General features: G+C 40.2%; 1 protein-coding gene and 2 long non-coding RNA genes across 4 annotated transcripts; 1 reads left to right on the top strand and 2 right to left on the bottom strand.

Annotated features, from left to right (window-relative positions):
- The first annotated feature begins 1,057 nt into the window (after window positions 1-1,057).
- Window positions 1,058-19,050, top strand: LOC117568082 (GTPase-activating protein). Its single transcript, XM_034248458.2, has 5 exons — window positions 1,058-1,643; window positions 12,408-14,287; window positions 14,353-14,621; window positions 15,435-15,630; window positions 16,887-19,050. Exons 1-5 carry the CDS (start codon window positions 1,451-1,453, stop codon window positions 17,898-17,900), a joined length of 3,552 nt encoding a protein of 1,183 aa, XP_034104349.1. The 5' UTR covers window positions 1,058-1,450; the 3' UTR covers window positions 17,901-19,050.
- Window positions 5,769-7,671, bottom strand: LOC127565670 (uncharacterized). 2 transcript variants are annotated; one of them, XR_007954999.1, is made up of 3 exons: window positions 7,173-7,671; window positions 6,735-7,091; window positions 5,769-6,653 (listed from the first exon to the last, which is right to left on the bottom strand). It is a non-coding gene; the product is annotated as an uncharacterized LOC127565670 (long non-coding RNA). The 2 variants fall into 2 exon arrangements; XR_007955000.1 differs by having other exon boundaries at window positions 6,735-6,819; window positions 7,173-7,670.
- On the bottom strand, window positions 8,678-9,330 carry LOC127565669 (uncharacterized). Its single transcript, XR_007954998.1, has 3 exons — window positions 9,184-9,330; window positions 8,870-9,042; window positions 8,678-8,784 (listed from the first exon to the last, which is right to left on the bottom strand). It is a non-coding gene; the product is annotated as an uncharacterized LOC127565669 (long non-coding RNA).
- Window positions 19,051-20,042: the final 992 nt, after the last annotated feature.

The raw sequence follows: 20,042 nt of genomic DNA, 5'->3' as shown, positions 1-20,042 counted from the left end.
TGTAGCAGTTGGTGATAAGACGCATCGTTGCTGTTGTTGTTATGTGTCTGTGTGGCTGTGGAAGCAGCAGCAGAGCACATTTTCAATGAATGAGAGTAAATTTAACATGCTTTTATTTTGTGTGTTTTTAATGTAGTTGGCCGGTTTATGTTTTTGTCGGCGTATAAATTTAAAACGCCCACGTAAATGAGCTACAATCCAGCCAGTGTGGCATATGGCCATTATGAAAACAATAGCGTAAAGTAAACAGTAGATAAGTGCACAGAGGCACCATGTGTATTTATGTATAAAAATTATTTGATGAGATCCCACTGAAGTTCACTCTGTTTACAGTGCTGACCACCTGTAGCGCACTTGATGTAGCCAAAACACCCGAAACTTTCCCGGAACACACTTTGCTTCCGCTTGGCGCTAGCGCAACATGTGTGGACCAGTCTCGTTTTGTCGACTGTGTAAGTATTTGTAGACACATGTATATGTTTGCATGTGTTTGGGTTTGCCGGCGCATCCCCTGTGTGATTGTACATACATATGTATGTATGTATACGTGCATTTGTTGCTGGGCCATTTCGATTTCATTCATAAATTTTAAATATTTGTATGTGTGCGTATACTCTGTTATTTATATGCCTGTGAATGTGGTTAGTTAAGGCAGCTTTTGAGACTGGCTGAATTTTGTCTTATGAGCAAATTATATTTTATAGAATCCTTCAATTAAATTTATTAAATGTATGTATACTTTTTAATTACTCTTCGAACACATTGGCGCCGTCACACAGCTGTTACTTTGAAAGCGGCTTAAGTGTTGGAAAGCATTCTCGATCACGAGTAGAATTATGCTCATCGTTTTATTATTTAAATAAATAAAAGCCGTTAATGTTCATTACTTTAGTCAAAAAATAAGGATTTCATTTTTACGAATTGTCGTCATACTTTTAACATAACATAGTTCAATTAATGAGTGGTATGTTTTCCGTCATTTTATAGTATATTTTGAAATACCACTTGTGGTCACCCTGTTGTCTACTACTCGAGTATCATTGTCGTTTCATTTTTCGTTGCAAGCGGACGTGTTGCGCGCGGTCGAATTTTCTGTTGCGTTTTCCTCGCTCTTCTCAACAAGTCGAAGTCGGGATATTACTATTTTGCTCATTGTAGCATTTCAAACGCATACGTATTTTTCGGTTTTATTCAATGTTGAATAGAAACGCAAAAGTGGTGTACGCACATGCAATAATTGTATGCGAATGTGGTGCTTAAAACAACAGTAAAGTGATGTTAAACGCATTTATCAATCAAAAACAACGAAAAAAATCTTATGCTAATCGCTCACAACTTAGTTTAGCAGTTTAGTGTAGCGGCGTAGCGGCAGAACAACGAAATCGGTTTATTTTCCATTTACAATTCTTATCTAAATGCAACACTGCGAGCCAGCAGCACAAACAACAAGATGCTGTTAAAAAAGAAGCGCTATATGTGCGAAGAGCAGGACGACGCTATTGACATCGTTGCTGTTGCGGACCCAGCAAGCAACAGCAACAACAGAAACACCAACGCGAACAACAACAGCAGCAGTAGTTATGGATCCAACATGGCTGAAACACGCGAAGTCCGAATTGAAGAGCAATTAAAAGTGAAGATTGGTATGTAAACCTGTGCAAATCAATGAAAACTGCAAACTAAACGTAAAACGAACATCGTCTGCGCCCCAACTTGCATTAATTTGCACGCGAACAATAATTTTTCATGTGAAAACTGTATTGGAATGCAAGGCGCGTCGCCAGTGGGCGCCCAAGCAAAGGCTAAAATATATAAAATGAAATCAAAATGAAAGAAATGCCGAAAGCTATGCCATACTTAAAGTGTAAAAGCAGTGACTAAGTGTTTTATGAAATGCGGGAAAAGTATTTAACATTAATAAGAAAAAGTGCAACAGCAAATTCTAATTTTTTTTTGTTGGTTGAAAATGCATTTTGTGTGTGAGTGTGAGGCTGCAACGTGCGGTGCTATTTTCGCGCATTGAACATTCGTATCGCGCCATCTCACTCTACCAACGCTCGCGTGTGTGTGCATGTGCTTGTGTATGTGAATGTTTTTCGATGCAGTGCAAGCAAAGCAAAGCAGCAGCAACAAACCAATTGTTGTTGGTGACTGCTGCCTGGCAAAGCCAACACGAAGCTAGTTCCGCTGGCTGTGCGTTTTGCGTGGACCAGTCTACGAGACATCGACATCGTCGCCGATGCCGTTGCCGTTGCCTGGCTGAATGTTACGGCATCGTGCCCCTGCCCCCACTGCCGTGCATTTGCCCCGTTTTGTGAATGAATTTTCGTTAAAGTGTGTGTGTGTGTGTGAGCGTCGACAACGACGACGCTTTAGCTCCAGCGCATGTGCCAACACATACCTACAGATTTAAACGCACGCACACAGAGAAGCTCACACACCCATACATGCATATGCATATGTATAGAGGCAATGTGTGGGTTTTTTCATGAATGGAATTCGAATTCGGTGTACTTTTCTCTGGCCTGTGGCGCTGCCGCCTACCACACTCACACACACATAGGCACATGTCATCTTGGCAGCAGCAACACCTATACAAGCGCAACATTTGTTGTTTTATGAATGATTATCAAGACCAGCAGATAAATTGCGATGTGCGCTGCTGATAACCTCGTTTTTCATGCCATTTGGTCAATTTCGATAACAGCCGCATCGATTAATGTGCTTGCGCCAATATCGAAATAGTGCTTTCTTCATGGGCATGAATGAATGGGGAGTAGACGTTCTCATCTCATTAACATGATGATGAATGTTGCTATCTCTGCCGCTCTTGCTGTAACACTAGCTATCTATGTATCGGTCTATCGATGTCTGTTGGTCTGCTGACTAGGCGACAGTTTCAGAGCTTTTGTTGCGGTTATTTGGTGTAATTGACTGGTTTTACATTTCCTGTATCGCCTTTTTTGTCGTTGTCGTTGTCGATGTCGTCGTGTGAAACAGAATTATGAAAGCAAAAAAACGACGAAAACAGCAACAACAAGAAGAAAAAAAACCACAGCCAAAACGTGTGCGACACAAACAAAAAAGGGTTGCTTTTATAAGTGTTTGTGTGTATGTATGTGAGTGAGGTGGCCTCATTTGCCTGCCACCATCGCTGTCGTCGTCCGCTCGCGTTTCACACCTGCATGGGCTCCAGCAACTCTCTGCAAAGAAACATATCTTGATAGCATTTATTTTTACCTCTTTTCCATAATACTTATATACTTATGCCCAGCACAATAATAAAAGGGGCCCTTGTTGTTGTTGTTGTTGTCGTTGTTGCTGTGCTGTTGAGTTGATCTGCTTTTACATTTTCCACCTAAACAATTTCAATCTTCCGTCTCCGACCATAAGCTGCTTTTGCTACACTTCTCTTCACTGCCCTGTTTTGCCCTTGGGGTCATAAATTATATGCAAAGCTGCCACTGTTGCAACAACAACATTGTAGCAGCTTTTGATTTCCGTTTCCCATCACATGAATTTCCTTTCTTTCGTGTGTGCGGTTTCGGCTCCGTTTCTGTTTCTGTTCTCTACAACGTTTGCTCCCCTGGTCTTCTGCTTGTGCTTCTAGACGTTGTTGTTACTGTTGTTGCACGCTTCAATTGTTTTCGCATGCGCATGTGTCTTTAACTGCCTGCAGAACTTCTTGTCTCTCCAGCTGTCCTGTTGCTCTGCTTACCGCTTCCTTTCTGCAGGCAGCAACTCAACTCAGCTGTCTTTATTCACGCTTATAGCATGCAGATGTGCTCCTGTTGCTTCATATTGTTGTTGTTGTTTTGCCTGTTTTAAGTTGATATTCGATTTAACTTTACGTTAAGAGTCATTTTGAATACAAAAATTGATTTGCTTAGCCAACATATTGTATAAATTCTAATCAATATAAATATTTGTGATTAATTAATTATTTACACAGTAAATTAATTCACAACTGTATCCTAGACATAATATTTGCCCAATGTTGACTACTAACTAGCTATTTAAAGGAAAAATAGATAAGATACATATTTATTTAAGCACAAACACAAATTCGATAGAAATTCCTAGAAAAAGTGGGAAAACCACCAGCAATGAAATCCCATCGAGAGTTATTGCAGTTATTTTTAGTAATAATGAATTAGTAAACGAAAGCTGCGCATTTCCTTAGCATGGTATTTAATGAGCATGAAGTATGTGCGGATCTGGCAAATACATCATCATCATCACATCATTACAGCGTGTCAGCAAAGAGCCAAGGCATTAGCATAGTCACCTCACTCCGTCTCTTCTTTTCTTGTTGTTGTCGTGTCCAACCATCCATCTATCCGTTCATTCTTCACCAAGCTGTCTGGGTACAACACATACACATACATATATTTCTCTCAAGTTTCATATTTCCACTTCATTATGCTTTGCATGCTTAATAATAATACTTCCACTTCGTGCTCAGTTTCAATTACACAAAGTTTCGCTTTTGTTGCTGTCGTTGCTGCTTGTGCTGCTCTTGTTGTTGTTGTTGGAGCTTTCCATTTTGTTAGCTGTTGCGATTTCTACATCAGGCAGCAGACAGGCAACACTGACCGAAATTGGCGTAATACTTTTCCACTTAATTAAAATGTTTAGCGCATAACCTAAATTTCATTTTCTATCACAAAGCTTGCCACATGCAAAGAGAGTTGCAAAACTGTTGCAGCTATTGGGCATCAGAGGGCGCCACTGCATTCTACTATGTCTATGCCATGAGTCATAAAATTGAGTCATAAGTATGAGCGTCAGACATAAGACGAAATACACAGCTTATGCTGAAATATTGATGACAATTTACATGACGCGACGCCACTTGATCAACTCTAGATGGGGCACATCGGGAAGGGATAATGAAGGGAGAGAGGGAAGGGCAAATGACACTGTGGGTTAACATGGCCCACACACGCACTGGGGATTCTGTTGAACTTGAAAACCCTAACAAGTAGCTCTGACAGTCCAGTTGTTAGTTGTTGAACAACTAAGTTGTGTGTACTTTTAACATAAATAAGCACGCAGTGCTCTCTGTTTCTATGTGCGTACGTGTGTGTGTGTGTGTGTGTACAACAAGAAATAGTTTTGCCTAAAAAAGGCAATTAATTAAAGCCGGTTGTTGTAGTTGGTCTGACCAGCAAATCCCAAACTGGTTGCCAAGCATTTTCCCTCTTTTGCTTCTTCTACTTTATCTGTTGCCTTCGACTGTGTTCTAGTCTCTTTTTCCACTGATCTCTGCTGATCTTTCTTTGCTGTTGACAATTAGCCTGCACTGTGTTCTTTGTCGTCGTCGTCATCGTTTGTCGGTTTCTTTACACTTTAAATCATTTTTCTAATACATGCTTTTCTTTATAAGCTTCTTGTTATTTTGCTCAACAACAATTAAAATGGCATCTCTTCATTTGAAAAAAGATGTATAAAGCATAAACAAAGATTGAAAGTAAATGTTGTATTTATAAAAGGTCGACGCACACACACCCTTTATTTAATAGTTGGGGAATTAATTTTCCCACATATCCCGTTGACTTATTGATTCTTCTTTAACTAGAATGTAATGAAAAATTTTCTGCTGATAATTCAGTTTTTTGCTCGATACACATATTTTCATCTTTTAGTATGAGCCTTTATACTATTCCAAAGAAAATGTAATCAACTGTAGCTGGGAAATTCCTTGTGACAAATCAATTGAATCACTTTAAGATAGGCTTCAATTGCAAGGTTCAGTAAAGTACAATGTAAGCTTCAATTCCTTCTTTATTCTGTTTCCTTGAGCTTATTACAGATAATGCAATTGAAATCATTTTAACACAAAATACTTCTAACCCTGGACTACAACTGAAATTTGTCGAGACATGCGAAATGACAACACACCTCTTGTAAATAATTCTCAAGTATTTTGCGTAGAAAGTATGAGCAGCTGTTCAATGCATTGGCAGAGAACCTGTTGATTGCAATGAGAATTGCGAATTGAGAGTTAAGAGCTGAGAATTGCTTCTGTTGTAGTCGTACTTGTTGCACTTGTAATTCCAAAGAACAACAATTTTATGTAATTAGCGCGTTACTAAAATGCTTTTTATTCAGGTCGCCTTCGACTGGCCTCACTAAAGTCGAAGCCGAAGCTAAAGCTGAAGCCTTGCCATGGACTTTTGTGGAAATGTTGTTTCGCTGTGGCGTTGACTAACATCAAAAGTTGACAACGTCATCGACAGTCACTGAACGGACTTGATGATGACACTGCTGCTGCTGCTGCTGTGGTGATGACGATCATCGTGAGGTTGCAACTGCCAACTGGCAGATCGGATGATTAACATTTGTCTTGAGTTTTCTCGAGTTTCCCCTTGCAACTGCGGTGTGTCTCTTCACAGCCATGGGGGGCACTGTTTTTTTTTCTTTTTATTTTATGACTTAACGCTTGACCTCTTCTCGCGTCACTTTGATGTGTGTTGACTTTGCTTGGGGTCAGCCATGAGTTTGGGCTTGGGCTCAAGCTGATGTTGTTTCTTCTTCCTCTCTTGATGTGATGGGCACCCCTCCAAGGCTTTTGTTGCTGTGCACTTCACGCTGTGCTGGCGCTTCTCTTGGTCCCCATTTTTATGATTTTATGAGTCGAGTGACGGCGACTGCGACGGCGACATTAAAATACAGAAGTTAACTCGTGTAATTTGTAATTAAAACTCCAAGTTTTTCCCTTTATTACTTACGTTTTGGGTACATAAATAATTTCAATGCAATTATTTGTGCTCGCTTCGCTTCGCTTGTTCCAAGTGTCGTTTTTCTCTTGTCTTACTGCGGCAATAAGAAGACCCGAAATGAGTTGCGCCTCAAAGCAAGGTGTCTTGTGATTAGTTGAAACACAATTATGTATATAGTTTAAATTAGTTGGGGCGCAGCAATAACAGACAGTACTGAGTAAGCATTGTTCAACTTTCTACAGTCGTAAATAAATATGAAATTGTTTGGGTTGCTGTTGACTTTAGCAAGAACTCAACTCAACTCAACTTGCCGCATTGCTTTGCCTCGTCCCACCCACGCTCTATGACAATTGTTTCTCTTGTTAGCTAGGTGAGTGTGTGTGGGCGTGTTGTGTACGAGTATTTTTACAAAAACGTTTATTTATGATTATTTTTCATTATACAAACTTGGCTCAGTTGTTGAGAGGTTTGCCACAGTTAATAGTCAGCTATTTTTGGTCACATCCATGTCAACGACGCCGCGTTTTTAGATGCAAGTCGTGTGTCGCCGTCGTCGTCGTCGTTGTTGTTGAGTTGGTGACAAAGTCACTGACTTAACTGATTGCCAGCCATGGGCAATTGAAGGTTAATGGCGCCAAAAATGAACATGGCATGCCACCACATGAGACCTGTCATAATAATACATTTATAATTAGTCGAAGCTGTAGATAAAAAGCAGAAGCTCTTGATTTCCCACCCTACTCCTCCTTCTCCTGCTGAATGAATAATAAACGTATAGAAAAACAACCGCAACCACAAAAGATGGAGAGCTCCAACTGGAGACTGTCGACCGGCGACTGACGACCGGCAATGACAAGGCACAAAAGCGGTTACTCATTGCCATCCGTATTGATTGTATTGAGGCGCTGACAATAGCCAGACATGAAATTGATAACCAAAACAAGAAAGAAATTCTTTCTTTCTCACACTCAAGAAGAGAAGAGAGGAAAGTACGCTGAAATGATAGCATATCATCATCACTTAAAGCAAAATAAACTTGAAGAAATGGCAATAATAAGCCCTGGCTATGCCCTCTCTAAACGACCATCAACACGAAACGATCGATCGATGACGCTGATGAAAAGCTATAAACATGCAACATGCTGAAGCCAAACAACAGACAAACAGGCCGAGGCCGAAGAACATAAAGATGAAGATGAAGATGATCATGTGGATGAGAAACGTAATCAGACCGGAAATCGATCGACACGTACAGCAGTCGAGAAATGAGTAGAAGATGCCAAAGAGATAGCTGAGAGCTGAGAGAACATATCGAGTTTTTCTCTAAATGAGGCAAAAATATCATCAAAGTGAAAAGCGGGTGGGGGAAAAAACTGGATTGCCGGTTGGTTGGTTGGTAGCTAACCAGTTACTTCCTTTGAGCCCAATTAGATTGGTCTTATCGAGCCCTTTCAGCACATGTGTTTGCCCTGTTACAGGTGGCCAAAAAGGAAGTTACAAACGGGAAAAGGAAGTTGTTTGAAGCAACACAGCTCAGTTCAGTTCAGCTCAGGTGAGGATGTATCAACATTGCACAAATTGCTGACAAAAACAAGTAGCAAAAGTTTCAGCCGAGTGGAATTGACTGTGAAATACCCTTTACCTGATTTTTGGCAATACAGCGACTGAAACTGAAATGCAAATATCTTCATAGAGACTCTGCACCTAAAGTTATTAGTCTCTAGTCCTTAACTTTATACATACCTTCATCTTTGTCACTATCTTGTAATAACCTTCCAGCCAAAGGGAAAGGGTATTATAAAGAGGAGACACACCATAGAACTGGGGGCGAACACCTTTGCCGCAAATCTGCATAAAGTGCAAGTAATCTCTGAAGTTGTTTTTGTTTTTTTGTACGACAGGAAGCTGACGTTTAGACAAACGTCCAGAGACCCAGACATCATCATCATCATCATCATCATCACAATCATCATCATCGTCATGGAAGCAACAGCGACGTCTGTCTGTAAATCTCTCATCCGCTGACGGAGGCAAGGCGAAAACAAATATGTATCCCACTCTGTATGCAAGAGAAGAGAAGAGAATTTATCTCTATTTCCGTTTTCTTTTGCATAAAAGTTTTGCTCGCTTTTAGAATTTATTACCGAAGCCGAAGCAAGCGATTGCTGCTCCAGAACCACATCACGTCTTGGGGTTTTTCTTTCGCTTCCTTTATTTCATTTTGTTTTTTTGCTTTTCCTTTTCGTTGTTGTTGTCGTTGTTTTTTCACTTTTATGCGCTTGAAGTAATCGCCTCATTAATTCGCGCGCGTTTCATGCTGCACTGCATCAATTTGCATATTGTGCAAAAGGCAAATAAGGGAAAATGGGAAAACCAAGCCGACGAGACAGAGATAGAGATAGAGACAGAGACAGAGACACAGGCGGCGACAGCAGACACGCAAATAAAATCTACTTACAAAGTCTTTAAATTTAATTTTGCTTTTGGAAATTGAAAGCATTTAATGAGTCTGTTGAAACACGGCGCCCTCAAAGGCCCCAGTCATCTGTATCAGTGTCTATGTTTAGGTATATGGGTACACTGAGAAAAAAAAAGAATATTTACGTTTTTCATATTTACGGATTTCAATCATTCTATCAATCTTAAAATAAAATATGATTTTTTTGGTATTGGTATTAATCAAACTAAAATGAATATGAATTTCATATCGATTGAATTTTGTCTCGGTGTAAAACATATTCTCTCCTCTTTATAAACAGAGTCTCGATGCTCCTCTTGATGCAGGAATCGTGTCGTAATTTTCTGTGTGCCCATGAATGACATTGACGGGAACACACTCCATGGGCAAATGTCAAAGTTGTTTTTGGCTTGGCTTTCTTCTATTTTTTTTTTTTTTTTTTTTTTTTTTTTTTGGTTTTGGGTAGGGCGGCGTCGGCGGCAACCCTTAGAAGTTGCCACATGGTGTGGCAGCATACACGTGTATTGGCAGCAGCTATTCTTAGTCCACCCAAATCGTGGGGGGCTAAAACAGACATCGCCCTAATCATATAAACTGTTTGAAATTGAACTACCTACTTACTAGAGATATTAGCTGAAGCTGCTCGAGATAATTGGGTAATTGAATTGAGTACATTTGTTTTTCCCCGCCATCCCATTCCCCATCATCATCGTTTTCGATCTCGTAATCATCCTGCGCATTTTCTACAGAAATTTGATTAAACACATGCTCCGGATATGGCCGTAGCATCGTGTCTGCAGAATGCAATGACTTAACTTCCGCTTGGCGTTTATACGAAGAAATCCGAGAGACCTCCCTTGATATATGTATTTCCCCAATCTATCTCTGTCCCTGTTGCTGTTGCTGTGCGGTGCTATGTCATGCCCATTGAAAGCGTTCTGCTCTGAGCGTGCTTGGCATATGTAAAGTGATACAAAATTGATTGTACTATAAGAAAGCAAAAAAAACTAAATATTGGCAATGTCCGGCGATTTCGTTATTATCTTCAAAATTTCCATTCACTAGAAATTTGTTATCTTTTTATGACGATGCCGATTCCGATTTCCTACTATAAGCAATTTCCTCAAACAATCGTTGTTATTAGGTGCTAAAACCCGAAAATGATTTTAATATTGTGGCTAATTTTAGCAAATGCTAAGCAGCTAATTTAAATGGAATATTTCCCAATTTATGTATTGTTAATATTGTGTTGTCATAGGCTATGATAACGAAGCAATGGATAGCAAAAATAAATAAAAACACGCATAAATTAATTAAGTATAAATAAAGCGTCACACGAACAAACCGGGGGAAAAAATATATACACACAAGAATCGTAAAAATTTGGCAGTTTATTTGACTAGCTATGAGACTGGAATTCCCTCGCAACAACAACAATAACAACAAGAAATAAATACAGCGAAAACGGCGAAAAAATGTGAAAACGACGCAAGAGCAGCAGCGCAACGCCAATTCATGAATCATGAATGAATGAATGAATGAAATTGACTGTCGCGGTCAAGAGTGTTAGCCAGAGAGAGATGGCTGCGAACGTGCGACCGAGATAACAGCTTATTGAAATAGTAGGGTAACCAAAGAGTAAAAGCACTTTTGATTTTTTGTCATTTGATTTTCGTATTTCATTTGTAGCCGTTTGTTGTTGCTGTTTTCGTTTCGTATTTGTTGTGTATGTTTTTGCATATAAAAAGCGACTCTGTTCTTCTCTGTTGTTCGCTCCTATTTCATTCATGAAAAGAAACACGGAATGTCACGACACGAAAACAACTACAACATTTACCATAGGGAGAGACGGAGACGGCGACATCGACATCTACGTCTACGTCTTTATGTTATCAATCGTAGTTGTTGTTTCTTCTTCAGCCTACGACGGCAAAGTGAGAGCAACCAGATAGCGAGAGCAGTGTGTGAGCGTAAAAGCAAAGCACCGTTGTTTTGTAACTAATACACTGATGCAAAAACCGCAAGCAAATATGTATAACCCAATTGATTGTTATGTCAACTTAATATCACACACACACGCACATACACACGTATAATAGTAGTAGTTGTAGTTGTGGTAGCCTAGGCAGCTGTGTCAATAGGAAGGCTAAAGAGCCACCTTCTCCAATGTGTTTTTTCCTCTGTAAAAAAGAGGCTCCACAATTTTTGCGCATCGCCTTTGCATGCCTACATGATGTTTAGCACGCTCACAAGCACATGCTCGCTCTCTCACACAAACACACACACACACCACTGACGAATACGCATTATATGTATTTCCGCTCGAGTGCTGCGGCAACTGATGTTAATATTTTTTTCATTGAGCAAACTTCACCCCTGCCTTACACCCCACAGTCCCCCCTGGTGGTCATTGGCTGATTAACTTGGCTTATCAAGGCAGCAGAAGTAACAACAACAACAACAAAAGAAGCACTACATTGTTATTATTAACTTTTTAATTCATTCGCAACAGCGGACAAGCCGTCTAGTCAAGCGCCAGCCATTGTTGTAGTTGTTGTTGCTCCTGCTGGTGCTTTCGATTGCGATTGTTATGCTTTTTGTGACCTGGTGGCAACGCATCGATAATGCAATTTATCGGCACACACATGCACAGGAAGTCACGTTGCTGTTGGCCCTTTGGCGGTTTTCAAAGGGCGCCGACAGCAGCGCAATTTACATTTTATTTCATTTAAGCATAAGACTTTTGCACAATTTGTATGCATAATAGGACGAGTGTATATTGCAGGTGTTAAGGTTAATCAATATGTTTTCGATATAAGTTTACACATTCTTTGACAGATTTAGATTAGTTGGCAATGACTCTTTTATTAAGTATACGCATTGGTTGTTAGCGATGACATTCGTATTGGTTGGCAACAATTGAATTCATATTTACAGTTGGTTGGCAACAATTGAATTCATATTTACAGTTGGTTGGCAATAATTTGAATTCATATTTCTCTTATTAAGTATATGCATTAGTTGGTAGCGATGACATTCGTAACAATTTTAATTCATATTTACATGTGTTCTCTCTTATTAAGTATACGCATTAGTTGGCTACAACGACAGTCGTATTATGTATACGCATTGGTTGGTAGCGATGGCATCCGTATTAAGCATACGGCAACAATTAGAATTCATATTTACATATGTTCTCCGTTTTCCCTTCGATATCTCCGCAGGCGAAGCAAAAAACCTTAGCAGTCGGAATGCGGCAAACACAAGCTGCAGCACACAGGGCACCAGAGATGTCTACTGCACAATCGCATTGGACCAGGAGGAGATATGCCGCACCCCCATCAGCGAACGCACTCTCTCGCCATTCTTTGGCGAGGAGTATCAGTTTAAAATACCGCGTCGTTTTCGTTACCTCACCGTGTATGTGTGGGATCGTGATATGAAGCAGGACAAACCCATTGGCAAGATTGCGATCAAACGCGAGGAATTGCACAAATACAATCACAAGGATCACTGGTTCTCGCTGCGACCCGTCGACTCCGATTCCGAAGTACAAGGCATGGCGCACATTGAGGTCACCTTCGAGGAAGTGACTTCGCAGCAGCTCACGGAGAGCATAGAGCTAGTGCAGCACACGATGCCACATCATCAGCGGGCGCACAACAATGACTACAAGGAGAACAACGAACTGAGCAACATTCAACGAGCTGCCGCCGCAGCAGCTGCAGCTGCCGCCGCAAGTGGCAACAATACGACGGCGGCCATGACACTCAAAACACGAGCGGCGGGTCTCTTTGGGCACGTACAACATCCGCAACACCAGCATCTTCAAATCCAGCAACAACAACTGGCCACATCCTCCAGCGATCAGTTAGCCAATTGGAAGAACTCGCATGCTCGCAATGTGCGTGTGGCTATTCGAGTGCCCGCCTGTGTTGATCTCGCCAAGAAGCAAGGGACGTGCGATCCCTTTGTCATCTGCACCGCCTATTACAGCAACAAGCAAACGAGAACGCTGCGCACCAAGCTGCGCAAGAAGACTGTCGACCCCGAGTTCGATGAAGTCATGTACTTTGATCTCTCCATCGATGCGGACGCCAGCAACACGGGCACCACCAACAGCAACAAATCTGCCACTTCTGTCGAGTCGTCGGCGAATAAGGCGTACTCGATTTACCCATTGGGCGGTGCTGATCTCAGCGAGATTGCGGTGGCGTTGTGGCACGACGCACACGGCGCCATGGCGGACAAAGTGTTTCTGGGCGAGGTGCGTCTGCCCATGCTCAACAAACAGCAGCAGCAGGCGGTGCAGCCAGCTGCTTGGTATTACCTGCAACCACGCACCGCATCGCCCAGTTGCCGTTCCCTCAATGCAACGCCCCGCTCTTGTGCCACGCCTCCCGGGACACGCCTCAGCGTCGACTCGACCATTGGCTCGTTGCGTCTGAATCTGAACTACACCGCCGATCACGTATTCCCGCTGGCCACCTACGATGACCTGCTGAATCTGCTCCTGGAATCTGTGGATCAGCGACCTATTACGCTCTCCTCTGTCTACATCTTGGGTGAACTGGTGTCCGGCAAAACAGAAGTGGCCCAGCCGCTGGTTCGACTCTTCACGCACACAGAACGCATTGCGCCCATCATTAAAGCTCTGGCCGATCACGAAATTTCGAATCTGACTGATCCCACAACCATTTTTCGTGGCAATACACTTGTTTCCAAGATGATGGATGAGGCGATGCGATTGTCGGGTCTGCACTATCTGCATCAGACATTACGCCCTGTGCTTTCGCAAATTGTTGCCGAGAAGAAGCCCTGCGAAATTGATCCCAGCAAGGTTAAGGATCGCTCCGCTGTCGATACGAATCTGCACAATCTCAAAGATTATGTGGAGCGTGTGTTCGAGGCAATCACCAAGAGTGCGGAGCGTTGTCCCAAGGTTCTCTGTCAGATCTTCCACGATCTGCGCGAGTGTGCGGGCAAACATTTCCCTCGGAACCGCGAGGTGCGCTATTCCGTTGTGTCCGGCTTCATATTTCTCCGTTTCTTTGCTCCTGCCATACTGGGTCCCAAGCTCTTTGACCTGACCACAGAGCGATTGGTAAGCTAGAATATATTCTTTACTCTACATTACTTCTTACCAATTTATGATCTTTATCTTGCTAGGATGCGCAAACGAATCGTACGCTGACTCTCATCTCAAAGACGATTCAATCACTGGGCAATTTAGTCAGTTCGAGATCGTCGCAGCAGCCCTGCAAGGAGGAATACACGGGCGAGCTGTACAAAAAGTTTTGCACTGAGAAGCACATGGATGCTGTAAAGCACTTTCTGGAGGTCATTTCGACGCCAAATGCCAGTGAGACTACGACTCCCAGCAGTCAGCTGCAATCATTGCCACAGTTGCCACTAGAACCAGTATTACTAAAGGAGGGGTAAGTTTATGGTTATTCTTTTTTGATTATTGGTAGAACTGGAACATAATTGATAGAATCCCCGGTAATTGTCTGTTGGGCGGACAGTTCATTCTACTTAAATTCATGCTGAAAAAAACTATATGTTTCCAAATAATTCGATTCCCTATCGACAATTACCGCACCCCTATTTTTTATGGGCTATGGTTTCAAGAAAAAGAAAAACAACATAAACTATCTAATCGCCGCTCTGTCAACTATTCCAATTCTATCAGCATTATCCCAAGTTTTGTATACGTACACTACAATTTGGTTCTTGAATTACGCTTTATTTTTATTCTAATACCAACAACTTTCTTTGTCTTTCTCTTCTTTTACGCGCGTGCTGCTTTAAATACGAACAAATCCAATAAAAATCTAAAAATTACAAACAAATCGAAATCGAACCCGAAACCGATAACAAAATCAAACCAAACCCATCTCATCAACAACATCACGCCCAACAAACACATGCACAACAAATATACACATGCACATGCACCCACGCACACATCTAAACCACATTTGCACTCCCAATTAAATACTAACGTCTAGCGAGGGGTAAGAGAAAATTACTGTGCTATTAATTTTGAAAATATTGTTAGTCTGTATTTTTTTTGTTTGGTTTGTTTTTTTTTTTATTAGTGTTGAAACTTTATGAAATTACAAAAACCATAATTTTGATAAGCATAACATTTGCTCATTTGTTTTTGTTCTCTTTCTTTCTTTTGCTATGTGTGTGTGTGTCGCTCTCTCTCTGTTTCCCTCTCTCCCTCGCGCGAACTCACGCTGCAGCATGATGAACAAATATCCGACAAGCCGCAAACGCTTTGGACGCCAGTTTAAGCATCGTTACTTTCGCCTGACAACGCACTCGCTAAGCTATGCCAAGTCGAAGGGCAAACAACCCATCTGTGATATACCGCTCGAGGAGATTGGAAGCGTCGAGCAACTGAAAGATAAAAACTTCAAAATGCAAAACTGCTTCAAGGTAAGTTCTTCATGCATACAATTGAACAGATCAATCGACACGCCTAGTTGTATTGGTGAAGGTGGGAAAAATAAGTGGGAGCACTCTCAGCTAAAAAATACGTATGCAATACTCGATATTCTTATTAATTTCTATAGTTCTGTACTTGACTTCAAGCCAATAAACCCAGATGTGTAGTGAAATTAGGCGTACGGCGACAACAACAACAACAATGCAAAGTCAAAACACCGGAAATGCACAAGTTTACAAATGCATTTATATAAATAAATTGGGCGTAGGCAGCCCACACAACATAAACTTTACTCACAGTCACAGCCAGCGTTCAATTCCACATGCAAAAGAGTTAGGAGTGCGTGTGTAAATGCAGCTGTGACTGTGTGTGTGTGAGTGTGGAGCATGCTGCTGCACTTTTGGGCATTGTAATCGAATATCGATAACTGTCCTCAAAATAGAATTAACAACGCGGATGCATCTGAATGCCAACTAGAAAAAGTGAAAATAAACTTTGTTTCATATACAAAGAGGGCTGGAGAAGCTACAGCAACTTTCACTTATCATTTTCTATCAGTAGACATCTAGACTCGTTGGCAAATGGCAAACTTGCCGCAATTAAATATAATTTGCATTATTATGAAAATGAGTTGGCAATGCGGGCTTAACAGTTTCCAACTGCTGCCTGCCAGCCATTGTTATTTATTATTCTTCATTTTCCTATAGCGACGACAACTACAAAAATAAAAGGGAAATTTCAAAACTACTAAAAAAGTCAAGTCGCGCGCGTTAAAGAAAAGAATTCGGTTACGTTGGACGTAGGCAGAGGTAGAGACCCTCAGCGTGGGATTTATTTTTGCGCGTGTGAATCGTCATTTGTGGCGATTTCACTGTTATTTGTTTGCTGAGCAAATTGTGCGAGAAAAAACAGAAATTATACTGTACGTAGAGTACGTTGAATTTTATAGGCTGAAAGTGAAAAGAATGTGCAAAATAATTACCACTATACTTTCGTATAAACACTTTTATATATTGATATAATAGAAGAGACATACGATTAATAATATCAATAATAGTAATAATAACATTCTAAGTAGACAGAACATACTCGCTCAAAAAGCGAATACTAACATTATAAAATGTAAATCTCAGTCGGGCAAACTCAGTTAGCTTTCTTGAATTCATAGACTGAAAGTAAACCAATTAACATAATTCTCATTTACACGTTTCTCACTCTTCATTTTTTCTTTCTAATTCATTTGCAGATTGTGTACAAAGATCGGCCACTTATTGTACAAACGACGAACTGCGTAGAGGAGCGCGAATGGTTCGACCTACTGCACAAGATCTGCCTAATGAATTCCATCCGCATGCAATACTTTCATCCATCGGCCTTCATCAGCGGCTATTACAGTTGTTGCGGCCGCTCCGATGAGAATGCGCCCGGTTGCAAGAACGTCTCCGCCAAGGAGATGGATTACTTTCAAATGGATTTGGTCACAGCACTTGATCCACCGTTAGATTTGCAGCGCATACACACGCTCATCATGTCCAATATGAATCTACTGGATGCGTTGCTCGATCCGCTTGCCTACCATCAACATCTGCCCGTGCCCCAACAACAACAACAGCAGCAACAGCACAATCCTCTGGTGCCGCTGGCGAGTGCGTTGCAACAGCAATCGCCGCAAGCATTCGTCGAGTTCAAGAAGACTATCGAGAAGCTGCGAGAGAAGGCGTATGCCATTGACAAGGATCATCGCGACTACAAGCAGGGCATCACACGTCAGCTGAAGTATGGCAGTCGGCAGGCACCGATCGGCGATGACAACTACTGGCACATGATGCGTGCTGCCGGCCAATTGAACTTGCAGCATCATCACCAGCAGCAACAACAGCTGCAGCCAGTGCTGCCCCAAATGCAGCATGTGCGTGCGCTGCCAGCAACGACCAACAGCAGCATCAATAGCAACATGAATGTGAACGCTTACTTTATGCAGAATCTCCAGCATCAACAGCAGCGTCTGCAACTGCAACAACAGCAACATCACCATCTCCAGCAGCAGCAACAACTTCAACAGCAACAGTATCAACAGCAATTGCGTCAGCGTCACAACAATAACAATAATAATAACAACAACTGCGGCAATGCATCATCATCCAGCCCCTCATCGACCGCATCCAGTGTGGTGGCTGCCCCACCCAATGTTGCCACAAATGCCCCCGCTGTGGCCACATCTGCTGCTGTACTTTCAAAGCCGGCGCCACCGATTTATTAGCGGTCAAGACTATGCGTATTTGCCATACCCAGAGCGATCGTATTGACGCGGTAAATGCGCATTATCGGAGATAAACGAAAAATACAAATTTTTACTGCCCCCTTCGCCCACCCCACTCACATTCACATAGACATACCCTCTCTCCTGCCCACATTCACCACTAAAATTACTTCAAAACACTTCCAAGCAGCAGCAGCAACACCAGAGAATGTGCTAATGTTAAACTTAATTTTTTTAAGTGTACAACAGCAAGCAGAAGTTGCAAATGTGTAAATCTAAGATTTTTTGAATTAACGATTTTTATACACATTTATATACGGAGTAACAACAACAAACAACAAAAATGCAAGATTTAAATGTTTAAGCCTATTTATTATTTTTTTATATTTAAACACATAAATTTTCTACTTTTATTTTGTAAAGCCGAAAAAACTGATAACTTTGTAAGCCGCTAACAAACTTTGAAAACAAACAAACACAACTCCGAAATTGCTAAGATTTTTTAAATGCCTAGCCTAAGGTCAATCTATAAACCTATTAATATAAATAGAAATATATGTGTACACATAAGATTAGTAGTGAAATGAAACGTTGTATATAGCGAGAATTATGCTTAAGCCTAAAAATATATATACTATATATATATATTTATATATATATGTATATACATATATAAAGAAATACACATAGAGACTACATATACCAGTTATGCTAGGCGTAGACAAATTGCAACTATCTAAATGTGTAGCTAGACTTATAAGCTAAAATATAAGTACACATTAAACACATGAGAAGCAAATATTTCTAACAAATTGTGAACGCTACTATTATACAAAATCCATATGCATATATACATATGTACTTTAACATATACAAACACACATACACATACACACACACGCATATATAGTTATATATATTTAACTGTCATACAGCTAATGTTATACACGCATACTTACATATATGTATTTAAAGCTCTGGCAAACAAAACACATACAAAATGAAGCATTGTTAAGAACAAATTTACTTCCATTTTACATACATAACATACATATTTATTGAATGCATTTAATTTCTCATGTTAAATTTTATAAAGAAAAACAAAAAACAATCAACAAACTAGAAAAGTGAAATTGTTAACGCAAAATTATGTTTGTTAGCTTATTAACTTACTTCCACCGATTTGTTTCCAAAGCTCTTCCAATATTAAATAATTATGTTTAATAATACATTACACAATTATTTTTGTCAATTGCCATATTTAGTTTTGTTTCTTTTATTTTCATATTACCACTTTAATTTCATTTCATAAATGTCTTCCTCTTTCACATAACTTGCGTTTTGTTTAAGCATTCCAATTTGCTTGTGCATTTCTTTGTTCTAATTAAAGCGTAATGTACATACATATATATACATACATAGTACTACTACAGAAAAATAAAACAACAACAAAAAACCAGAGAACATTTTATTGTTTCTAAGAAATTCATTTGCAGTTCGGTTCATTTATAATTTTGTTGTAAGTGCTAAATTTAAGTATCATTTTATTACGTATACGTATCTTAAGTTGTTGGTACAAAGAATCAAAAAGCATATTTTTAGTAAAAACAAAATAAAGCGTATCGCCAATGATTTACACTTTTGTTTCAATTATCGTTCACATTTTATTTATTTTATATTATTATTTTTTTGATTCAATTTAGTACCTCATATTCTTGTGCTTTAGGCAATTTTTTGGCATCCTGTTGTGATATCTTATGCGTACACAATGCATAAATTAAACGTCTCTTTAAGTGTGTGGTAGTTGATTGATTGATTGAAGTGTATATTTGCAATACATTTATTGTACGTTAAAGCTGTTAAGTATTAACATAAATATATATTCATATTGTGACAATTAACAAAGAAGCAATTTTTTCCAATTACGAAACAAAAACTGCGATTACGCTGCGTACCCGCCCAAAAAAAATATATATATTTATATAATTTTTTTTGTTTTGTTTTGGAAATTAATGAATCATTCTCACGATCACCATCCCAAGGATACAAAAATAATAAAAGGCAACAAATGAAACCTTAGCTCTTAAGCCTGAATGACAAATACTGACAAGTGTTGTGGTTGGTTTCAATGCCATGGAACAG

This window comes from Drosophila albomicans, chromosome 3 (genome assembly GCF_009650485.2).
Source record: "Drosophila albomicans strain 15112-1751.03 chromosome 3, ASM965048v2, whole genome shotgun sequence".
Classification (NCBI taxonomy): domain Eukaryota; kingdom Metazoa; phylum Arthropoda; class Insecta; order Diptera; family Drosophilidae; genus Drosophila; species Drosophila albomicans.
This window is presented reverse-complemented; position numbering and strand designations above follow the sequence as displayed.

Excerpts from the sequence above, each read along its gene's own strand:
- LOC117568082 (XM_034248458.2), top strand. The coding sequence starts at position 1,451 with ATGCTGTTAAAAAAGAAGCGCTATATGTGCGAAGAGCAGGACGACGCT. Across the intron at positions 1,644-12,407 it reads GCAATTAAAAGTGAAGATTG|GCGAAGCAAAAAACCTTAGC; the intron begins GTATGTAAACCT and ends ATATCTCCGCAG. Across the intron at positions 15,631-16,886 it reads AAATGCAAAACTGCTTCAAG|ATTGTGTACAAAGATCGGCC; the intron begins GTAAGTTCTTCA and ends ATTCATTTGCAG.